Genomic DNA, 12,032 nt, shown 5'->3' on the forward strand with positions numbered 1-12,032 from the left:
GGAGTGGGCTGCGATGGCACGAGAATATTAGGATCCATTAATGTAATGCTCCGTTTGTTCCGAGAGTGGGAAAATCGAGCATCCGGCTGTCGTTCCGGGGCTTTAATTACCGCGCTGATTAACAGATATTAAAACGAACCCAGCCGTATGACTTTCTGTACCATTCTGGTCGTTCATCAAGTGTAATAAAATCGATGTTTACGGTACCGATGAAAACAAATACTTTCCGAACGCTTCATTTTTACAGTGAATTCTTTTTATCGTTCGCTGAAGTAAATTTGGCCAAGTGAAACGTGTAACAAAAAAGCGACACCAAGAAGTTATCTCGCTTTCAAGTAAACTCTCGAATTGTCTACACGCGAAAACTCTCGAATATAAAATTCAATTAATTTTAAATTTAGTCATTTAAATCCTGCCCGACGCGGTCGTAAGTTTTTCTTTTCAAGGTTTGTTGAAAATTTTAATGAAGTATGCAAATTCGACACGCAAGGGGTGACTGTTCTGATGAAAGAATTTTTTTATGGGGTATTAAGGAACGAGCGCGAAGCTAAGGATACTTAAATTGAAATCGGTAAAATGTTAATTAATTGTGTGTATTAAATGAACTTTCGCGAATTAAGAGGATTATGTGCTCCGGACCCTTCGTTCGGATGAAATTCTAAATTAATTCCTCTGCCTCTTGCTGGCTTCTTTGAAATGTATGAATTCCATAAACGTCGAGCCTCGAAAATGTCTTTTAAAATACTTCGTGGATTCACTTTCTGCGGAAGGTACCTGAATCTGGTAAAAAATTCAAAACCACTTACGTGTAGGTGCATAGTCTCGAGATGTATTTAATAATTTGTTAGAGTGATATATAGGGCTCGATGTATTTTTTTTTAGCAAGGGAAAAATTAACAAGAAACAATGTGTCTGATTAATCTTTTGTTTCGCGTAGAAAGAACTTAAAAAGCTAAAGAATTAGTAATTTAGTATGTGACTTGAAATTCGATTCGATAATTCTTAGTTTCCTAGACACAATAAGTTCTAGTGGACTGCAAAACATTTTTCGAAATTTTTATCTAAAATCCCCTGTTGAGTATGCAAATTCAACACGCAAAAATAAAAATACCTAAAAATACCAAATTTGTAACGATATTCTTCAATTATTATTTACTAATTATAATCTGTGGGAAATGAAGAATCGAACCAATTTTAGCTAGTTTGAATCTATTTTTCGGTCGAAAGGATATGTCAGCAGTGTTAAGCGATAAATGCTGCGTTTTTGGTAGACAGTTGCGTTTCACAGCGCGGAAAAACTCGCAACGGCCGCGCGAAAAGCAATGAAAGAATTATTGGCACGGGATCGAAGAGAGAATTAGTGTCAGCCGCGGGTAAAGTTATTTCGGACGGCCGAGCGACGCACTGGCTGCTATAATTGAAGGCTAGCAGAGCGCGGAACGCTGGAATAGCAATGGATCGCGGAAAACAAAGAGAAGATTGTTCCGTTTGTGGTTTGGCATGCTACAGTGACGCTGAACCCGGAAATGATCGCAAACCTCCACGATTTTCCTTTTTATCTGTAACCAAAATTTTCCCAATTTTATCGTAGTCAACGTACACTAGTTAAACGGCATCCTTTACTTTCGTAAAATAGGCTCGCCCTCTTAACTATGTACAAATTCAATTGCAAGAAATATCATTCTAGTAAAAGTCCTCGTTCAACGTTGAAAATTTACTGACGATAAACAAATACGCGAAAAAGTTGTTTAAGAGACTTTATGCGATTTGAGTTAGGTTAGAAAGTTTCTTTTGTGTAACCAAAAAACTTGGACTCTATAGGCGAAGCAATCAAAGTTTTCTCACGGAATGGCAGTGAAAAAGGCACTGCCAGAGTTCGAGACTGGCCGTTGGTGGAACTTTACACTTTTATCACGAGACGCGTTTGATACCGGCCCTTTTTTCTTCCCGTTCGCCGTGCTGTATCAGCAGCCAGTGAAACATGAACTCCGTGGCTGACCACATCGGTCACTATCTACTGAACGACTAACCGCGGATGATAAATGCCGTTCCGAATTATTGCGCCGCCTTATCTTTGGCTGGCGTTCCTATTTTCACGGCGATCTGTTCAACTCTGCCAGCGTTCGCGCGGATTTCGTGGGAAGTTTGGGGTTTTTTTTACTAACAAGTGCAATCCTGTGATAAATGAAAGCTCGTGCAATCCAGTCAGTGTAAACATTTTCGTTGCTAGATTAAATTCTTTCCACGTACACTTTCTTATATTATACTACCATTTATTAAATATATTTCTAATTTTTAAAATTTCGGTACGATTGAAAGTTTCTTTTTGACGAATTTTATAGTTAACATTTATTACATATATATATTTTTTTTTATGTTTTCCATACTATTCTATGCTATAAATGAATAGAATCCGCAGTCTAGTTATAACGAACTATTAGCTATGAATCGTATATAATACAAAACTCGGTGTTGTTCATTTTCGGTTACTCGCGATATATTTAATTTGATTTCTTCACCTGATAGTACTGTGCTTCACTCCAAGATAAAAATCCCTGCTCACCGCGCTTTTACATGAACATTCTACATATACTCAACGACATTACTCTAGTTGCTTTCTCGAAGAAACATAAACAGTTGAAAGGAATTGAAAAGTTTACCATCGACGATATTTGAATTCCAGGCGCGAAAGTCTATCGCGAGACTCTCCCAAGACGGATTACAATTGGTAGCTGCCAGTAATTCGACCCTCCTCGATTCCCCTCGTTCATTTTCCCTCCCAGGATTCCCGTCGACCATGCGTCGAGCAACGACTGACCATACGGTTCACTTATCCAGCTCGCCCTTTGTTCCAGGCGAAATTGGAAACGAAAGCCCTGAAAGCGAAGAGGCCGGGATTCACAGACGAACGGTACAACGAGACCAGCTATTACGTGGAGAACGGTCAGTATATTCTCTTCATACGTATATAGATCGTTTCATGTTTAACAGGTTGACCAGCACTTTGAATTTACAACGTACCTAGAAATTGCTCATGACTGTACAATCTATTCATCGTCTTTGAGAGTACTCCAATTTAGAAAAAAAAAGAGATAGATCAATACAAGTTTTAGCTGGACGTAGATGTCTTCTTCTCATAGTTATAGAAACATGAGTATCCCCATAAATTCGTCAACGGAAGTTTAACTGTAAAACGTTGCAAAAATGTTTGTATACGTATATCCAATTGTATTATTTTCTAGACTACATGATATTACTGTTTGGCTAGTATTACTAAAAATTAATTAAATATTAATATTAATATCTTAGATTAATATTAAATATTATTAAATTTCAATAAATAACTATTTATACCATACATTTGTATACATATATTTATTCGTGCTATTTATATTACTATTTGGATAATATTAGTGAATATTAATTATCGAATATTATTAAATATAAATAAATAGCTATTTACGCGATACACATTTCACACCGAAAATGTCTCCCTCGCGAGTCTCGTATTAATTACAGTCGTCCTCGTAGCGCCACAGCTAATTCCGTTACTTCGTTTCAATTTACGTTTCAAAACGTGGGGTGTCCATAAAATTATACTCATAATTTGAGGTTAATAAATCGGCAAACAGCTTTTGCGTTCAGTGCACAACAAATCCACACTGGCACGATACGTTGCCAAATCCGCGAAACGGTCCAGGCACGTTTAACAGCGAATCAGGTTACCGTGTCCCACCTCCCATCGGACTTCTCAATTCCCCAGGTCGAAAGCCCGTGTCCCATCGCCTCATTAACCGCGTAACGAACGACTCCCAGGTATCGTTCAATGATCAATCAACGATCATAAATCCGAGCGCGAGCCATTAATCGCGCACGCTGTTCCGAGAAACAAGCTGGCTCAAATGACTCCCACGACGCACTTTGACTGCATTAACGTTTTCACACGGGTTTTCGATATTTAATCTTAAACTTAATTATGTGAATTATATTATTTAGGATTTTAATTGATCTGCACATTTTTTTTTTGAGAAAGAATCGAGTATAAGAAAAACACAATATAGTAGTAGAAATTGGATGTATCGAGTATGTTAATTTATTTCGTTGATTTTTGCAAACGGTGTGATGAAAGATAGAAATATTCAATAGTTTATCTAAGCATTGTTGTTTTACAGCGTTGCTAGCAATGGTTGTTTTATCTGTGTTATCTTATCGATACCAGACTATTAGTCAAGCCTTTTATTTCTTTTTCAAGCGACTTAATACATTGACTAGAGACAACTGTAAATAAAATTGTTTCACTCAGCTCATCATTTATCGATGAGAATCCTACAAAAAATTGTCTAAAAACCGTATACAACTCGAAGACGGGGAACGCGAGTGGTTCCGTGACTGGTTGCATATTTCCATTTCGATTTGACTTCACTTTCCAGTGGAAAGGTGTCGGGCGAAACGGATGGTTAGAGAGAAGAAGATGGGCGAATGCCATTGATCGTTTCATCCGCGTTCGCGTCGATCTTACACCGGTAACTGCAGGCTTGCCAGCACTGTTCCGAGGTAATCGTGGATAATCCCGCGAATGGGCGCGATCCGAGCAATAATCCAACGAGGATTCTCCACCTTCGGCCGGGTTAGCTGGCGCGGTTAGCGCGCGTGGCAATGGCAGCGCTATCGAATAGGGAAAAAGGGACGCGACAGAGCCAGACAAAAGAAGCTTTTTTCCCGATGTTCTCCCTTTCATCGACCTACCCTGTGGCCTCGAGTTTTTCCTTCTTTTCATATTCATCCGTATAATAGCCCTGAGAGCTTTGCAGCTTTGTACAATTTTTTTTTTTTATCGCAATTCAGACCCTCTTCATCAAATGACGTAATTATCTACATACAGAGTAAATGAGAAATGCAGAATTGTTTTTTCAGGTTCGTGTGTATGGTATTAATTTTATTACTTTACTAGCAGTGGAATAAATGCTATATTTTTCAATACACAAGGTGGTTTATCTGATGCCACCACCTTTGTTTACGTCTCCACCTTTGGTCTTGCTTAATTTTTTTTTTTCAAATTACAAAATCGTCAGTTTACTCTATCCCTTAAGAACCTTACCTTCTTCCACAGATTTGTTCATAAAATTCGAATCTTGGATTCTGAAATTCGAGTAAAGGTAACAGTTTGTATGGAACAACGAACTCTCTCCAAACGCAACTAGCATCCCAAAAACTACACCAGCCGTATCGTTAACCGCTTCGAGCTCTCCTCGGTAAGCTTTCGATATCGAGGGATAAATGTTGCTAACGAGCCAAGCTCAGAGTCAGTCAGCTGCGTTTGTCCGTCAAATGATTCACGGTTGACGTCGATAATGTGCTCACCGCGACGTAGATACACAGAACGACGTCGCCGCGGGGGCGTACTTTAATTACAGGACGTATCGACACTCGATAAATCGGCTCGTCGCGGCCCTTTCCCATCGCGATATTAATTTAAACCGGCTCGCTTTCTAATATCCAGCGCGTGTCTCGCGTCGTGGCGAGCATCTGTTTCCGCTCGACAACGCTCCGCAACGCACCAGCTGAATCGATCCACCGCACCGAATAATGGAGCGACGCGGGATAGTCATCGACACGTCGGTTTTTAATTAACGCCGATACGTAATTAAAACGACTCACTCTCCCTTCGACGCGTCTTGGTGACGTACAATGGAAATTATTATCAGGGATCGGAAAATTCCAGCAAAGGAAATTCCAGGCGTCATTTTTTGTGGCATATACGTGACGATGGAATCGATGAAGTTGGCAATATTTGTGAAATTAATGGAACTGATGAAATTGGTAAAACTGACGAAAGCTTGTTAAAATTGGCAGGATCGATGAAATTTTAACTTAATTTCAAAATCTATTTCACCAATCCCATCGATCCGGCCAATTTTAACACGTTTACCATTTTATTAATTCCATTAAATACGTCAACTCTAACAATTTCATCAATGTTACCAACGCTTCAATTTGAGTAATTTCATTAATTCCATCAGTTTCTTCAATTTATTGTCAATGTTTATCGACAGCAGTGTGTCGCATCACACCTGTTAACAAACAGCATGTATATATTTGAGAATTTTATACGTCAAAAACAATAAAAAACAATTGTCTCATTTCAAACGAAAAACTCCGATTCAATATCAGAATTTCTAGAAAATTCGCTTTTAAAAATTCCATGTACTACATAGTTGATACATACTTTCGAATTTGATCTTTGCTTCAAAAGCGTCCTGGTAAACCTCATCATAACCATTACCACGCTTCAGCCTCCAATGCATTCTCAACATTACGATCAAATTCATAAAAAAAAATCCACCCACAGTCTTTGTTTCCTTTACCTCGGATACCTATCGCTGAAATCAAGTAACCCCCCTTACCCACCACTGAATTGCTCCCCGAAGTTGACGAAATTCGAGTCGTTGGCCAGTCATCGATTCCATTGAAGTTCATTATTGCAAGTTGCAGTCGCGGTCGCGATAACAGGACCGGTTTGGCGTAGTCGAAAGGAAAGGTGGTGCCCGAAGCACGTAAGGACCGAGTCTCGCGGAGCAAGTGTGCCGTCGAGGAGGTTTCGCGAACGAGTGGGAGACGAGAATCGCGGTGTCGGTGGTTTGGTAGGGGGCGAGGGGGCAGAGGAATCGATCGAATATTTAGACCCACGAGCATATCGACAACCGATATCTGCTCCACATTCGAATAATAGACTCGCGCGCGGATGACGACGTGCTGCCGGGGCATCCTTCGGTTCCTCCTCCGACGAAACAAAGACCTATTAATGCCACTCGAAAGACACACGCCCACCGATGTGCCTCCCCTGCATCCACCTACCCTCACCCCACTCCATGGACGTAGCCTTAACGCGAGAAACGCATTCCATTACCGGGATACTTCTGACACGAACGCCCCTGCGATCTCCTTCCCTTGGCAGGTCTCACCGCGACATTGTTCCCGTTGTCAATTCGCGATTTTATGGTTGGAGTGGATCTCTCGGAGATTAGCGAACGTCGCTGCTACTTTGAGGTTCAGGGAGAAGGGCTACTTTGGCTGGAGAACGTTAATTGTTGCATCGGTGCTCTGGAGCAGGAGCTCGAACTTCAGGGATTTGAGACTTTTGAGTTCTTAGACTTAGTAGTTCGATAGAGTGTTCTCGTAGGTCGTGGTCTGGGTAGGTGAGGATTTGGGCGTACTGAGGCGGTGCTATTGACAAAGCTGCTGTATCTTCACTATCGTAGAACGAGGGACACCTTGAATATTTTCTATCATTTCGTGATTAGATGAAGTGGGAGTGTCAGGTCCGCTTACTCTAGTTCTGACCATCTGAGACTCGACAAAAGTGATCCTCCTTGATTGCAGTGGACCTTTCACAGATTAGCAAATGCCACGGTCACTTTGAGGTTTGGTGAGATGGGCTTCTTTGGCTGGGGGACGTTCTTTGTGGTAGCGGTACTCTGGAGCGGGGTTTAAGACGTCAGGGATTTGAAACTTCTGAGTTCTTAGACTTAGTAGTTTGACAGACTGTTCTCATAAATTGTAGTCTGGGTACAAATGTATTTAGGGTTAGAGAGGAGCCTGTGAATTTTGCCAAGAAGTGCTACTGATTAGGTTGTTCTATACATTCATTGTCATTCGAGTTAGTTACACGTACAGATCACAGTTTAACTCGATTCAGCTGTATGTTTTTTCATTGTCGCTCGGAAGTCTTCTCTTTGAGAAATAGCTCCTGTCATTTAAATAGGACGGGGAAGCAATCGACAGACTCTATGAAAACAAGGATACTTTCACGTAGAGTGATCGTTTAGAGACAATTGCTCATGAGAGAGAGAGAAGATTCATTGAAATTGAGCACAGAGGAGGCGACTCAGCGTCCCCGTGGAGTCAGTGCTTCCCAACAGGTGTGATGCGACTGCTGTCGAAAAACATTGCGAATGAAAGAAGAAAATAAATTGATGGTGGTAAAGGGTTAGAGATGGTGAAATTTACGAAATTGATTGAATCGTTAATACTATAAAAATAGACAAAATTATCAGCATCGATGCAATGGTATACTCGAAAAAATTGACATAATTAATTGAAATGGTGGCATTGATAAAATTGGCAGAATTTATGAAATTGATAAAGTTGGCAAAATTGATGAAATTAATGGAACCGGTGAAAGCGACAGATACGGTGATATAACACGATATAAAACGAAGTATAGACTAAAGGGTTGGGAAGCACTGCGATAGAAGAGCCATAACTCGCCGGATGAATCGCTTTCCCACATAGGGGAATCAAGCTGATCGTCAAAGGGGAGAAATCGGGAAATCGTCCGGAATGTAAAGCCGTCGACGAATCAGCGAACATCCTATGAAAACTGGCCGCAAAGTCAATGGATTGTCTCCGGTCGCCCGAGGAGGACTTGACTTCTCGAATGAAGACGGCGGGTAACGACGACAGCGATAGCCTGGGAGTTTCCGAGAGCACAATAAAACTGCAAAGGGAAACGGAGTGGGGGGAATGGAGGACGAGAAAGGCGGAGGAGAAATATTTTTCCGGACTTCGAGAGTCGTTTGACGACGCAAAATCGACGAAGAAAAACACCGAGAAGAGTGACGAAGAAAGGGGAACAGGAAACCTGAATTCGACGAGATTCGTCTGTTTTTTGTCTACGGGGTGTGACGAACATTTTTATTTGTCATTTGCTTTTTCTTTTCTTGATCAACGCTCTATGAAATAGTAGAAAATGATAAACGAGTATTGATTAATATTAATGATAGGATATACGGGGTGTCTCGTAACTGGCGATACAAGCGAGTAGGGGATGATTCTACGCGAAAAATTGAATCGAAAATGTTGAATAAAATTTTTTCATATGACGCTTCATTTTCGAAAATAATAAGTTTGGAAATGTTTGAAATGTTTGTTAAATTAATGATTTCTTGGTGAAAATGTCGACCAATTGACGGGACACCCTGTACATCTATGACCACACACCACCCGTCACACTTTTTTCAGACGTGTGGCAGCCCGCTGGTGCTCACCCACTTGTTCCACTTTAATAACAAAATACAGTCGAAAGAAAGAGTTTTTCTCTACATCATTGTACTCCGGTTACAGAGAAAGTAATAACGGCCGTGGCGAATCCTTCCCGCAGGGCAGATAAAAAGATACACTAACGACACGGTTTTCAAGTCAGATTGAGTGCGAGTAGATAAACCACGAATTAAGCGAACCGTCCGTTCGTGAATCCTGCGGATCAATAAATCCAAGGAAAGAACCAGACAAAACTAGAATGGCGATTCATATTGAAAGTGCATAATAAAAACACAGTATCCGACGTCATAAGAATATTTTAATTGACCATCAATTAAGAATCTAATAAATCAATGAATGAGAATCAAATTCCACTTAATCGTTGGTTTAAAAAATCTGAAATCAAGCGAAGATCAATTTTTAATTCATCATCAATGATCTGTCAATTTTAAAGACGAAGAAATCAATGAATGTGAATATTAATCTAAGCTCAAGAATTACGAACTAATTTTGTATCGATTAAAGTATAATAAAATATCGCCCTACAAAAGTGTCTTCTTCAAAAACATTTGCACCAAAATTTACATCGACACAGGATTAAATTTGATCTCTGGAAAGTTAGTACCAAGATCCTGAAGACTAAAATTAGCTGTCTAATGTTTCATCGCTGTCCCGGTTCAATTCTCTACACAGTTTTAACAGACTCCAATTCCCGTCTCGATCGGGCAAAGCACTCTAAGAATCATCAGGATACCTTTTCATCCTCTTTCCTCAAGGCTCCACGAGCGGCTCCCAAAGAAGAAGGAGCCCTCCCATGCGCAACGCAGAAAAGAACGAGGTAGATCAACAACGTCTGGGCATTCAAAAAATACGAGGGTCTGTGGCCACCTGCTGACTCGAAAGCTTCTCCTATTTTCAGGTCACGAGGAAGGCTCCCCAGACGAAGTCTGTTCAAAAGGAAAGCCAAGAAAGAGAGAGACAGACTCTGAAAGGGAGGGAGAGAGGGAGAGAGAGAGAGAGAGAGAGAGAGAGAGAGAGAGAGAGAGAGAGAGAGAGAGAGCCAAGGATACCTCTGGTCAATAGGGTACTCTTGGCTCCTAGGGTTCGAGATAGGATCGGATCTAGATTTGAATCACGTAGAAGCTCCACCCCCCTATCTTCTATGTGTACATGTGTATCAGCAATACCTGGGTTGATCGCTCGCCTATGAAACCGCCCCCCCCCCCAGCGTGAACGTTGCATCAACGTGGCTCAGATAACCGCCTGTTCAATGCGACCAGTATGAAGCTCCGATTTACCAGACGATCGATTTAATTGTCCTGCGAATCCTGCCTCTGTGCTTGGCCGTCTTCATGACTCGCCTTCTCTGTTTTGGGATTATTCGAAATGCGCCAATACTTCTAGATGAGCACCTTCGTTGTAGATCAATCTTCCTTTGTCATTGGGACGGTAGAGAGTTCTTGAGGAGAAGGGATGGTGTTGGACTTTAGTAGTTCAGGTGACTTGAGACGGAATGTCCTTGAAATTGGGGGAAGAGCAGAGTTTAGTAGGATCTTTAGTGGATCTTAAGTAGGCTAGCTTTGTGACACTGATGATGGTGGAGATAGGTATTCAGAGTGTTCAATAACTAGTGATTATTACGAGGAGACAGAGCTTGATCATTTGGCACTGGTCCATCGCTGGTTCATAAGCCCAAAATTAATTAAATAAATAATTACACTTTCACGTTGACATAATGGCTAAGCTTTTCAATGAACCAGGAAAATGAGCAAAAAAAGCTCAAGCTATTAGTACCCAGTACACGCTCTCGTCATTGAGTTTATGTACCTAGGACGCCATTTTAGCCACACCTCTCTCATTTGTTTCGATCTTCGTTTCAACCACTTTAATCATTATAACGAGGAGAAAAGAGTATACAAATCGAAGTACGTGAAAAACGTGTCGCATAGGAGCATAGAAAGCGAAACGAAGGGACAAGATTCATAAAATTGCTGTTTCGAAATTTCACTCTAATTTGCGTAACGCGTGCGTAATGAAGTCGTTCAGTGATGATAAAAATAATTCACGACACCCGCTACCGCGCTAACGAGAGTTTCGCTTGCGACAACAACGCTGTCGCGCGGATCATCGTCGAAACTCACGCGAATCCGTCGTAATCTCCATATCCAGCCGCGTAAATTCGTGGGCTTCTGTCTGCCGTGTATAATTCGTGGGAAGATAAGATTAGAGATGGCACAGGGCGTACAAGACGCCCGAGGGGGGCAAATACCGCTGGGCGATTTAGTGTCCTACTGCTAGTAATGATACGCTGCGAAAACGTGCCTTCGTCCTGGACTCTTCCAACCTGGTTCGACGATAAGACGCGAGGATATTAATGATACCTGACTGTTTTACCGATTTTCGTCGATCCCTCGTGGACAAACGACCTGAAAAATAAATATGCAGAGTTATGACTGGCTATTACGAGCAGTGTTTGAGTAATAAATTTAAAAATATTTATAGACCATTGGGGAAACTAATACTCCTTTATGGCGAAATATACGAAGGAAGCCGCCTAAATTATTACAAGTTGTTTTCCCAGAAATTCGAAAATAAAAAGATTTTCAATCTTAAAATTGTATCGATATCACCCATAATTTTCGAGAACACAGGTTGTAATAATTAAAACGAACCTCAGGGGCCGTAGCTATGCATTATTGTAGCTACAGTATGGGTCTAGCGATCCCGAGGTGCCCGAGCTATAGGATGGCCAACAGACCAAAACATACAGAAAAGAACAGAAAGAAGTATTTAAGCAAATGCAAAATAATATAAAGCAAAAATGTAATGAATATAATGATAAAAAGGCTCACTCAAACCACGCGACAATGTGAAGGTAAGAGCGTCCTAACATTAGAGGTAGCATACTTGAATGCTTGAAAAGCACCCTTATAATCAATAAACAAAGAACCAACCAATTTATACGGCTCTGTATATGATTTTGCGGATGATGT

The 12,032-nt window shown here is 40.9% G+C and overlaps 1 protein-coding gene across 4 annotated transcripts in view; it reads left to right on the top strand.

Moving 5' to 3' along the window:
* The window catches only part of LOC128886877 (pseudouridylate synthase RPUSD2-like), a 198,214-nt gene that overhangs the window by 132,532 nt on the left and 53,650 nt on the right, over positions 1–12,032 (top strand). For all 4 annotated transcript variants that reach the window (XM_054142090.1, XM_054142086.1, XM_054142087.1 and 1 more), the window contains one exon: positions 2,856–2,943. In XM_054142090.1, the coding sequence (XP_053998065.1) occupies positions 2,856–2,943 (88 nt within the window). The remainder of the gene's footprint in view (positions 1–2,855; positions 2,944–12,032) is intronic.

Source organism: Hylaeus anthracinus, unplaced genomic scaffold (assembly GCF_026225885.1).
Source record: "Hylaeus anthracinus isolate JK02 unplaced genomic scaffold, UHH_iyHylAnth1.0_haploid 11985, whole genome shotgun sequence".
NCBI lineage: Eukaryota > Metazoa > Arthropoda > Insecta > Hymenoptera > Colletidae > Hylaeus > Hylaeus anthracinus.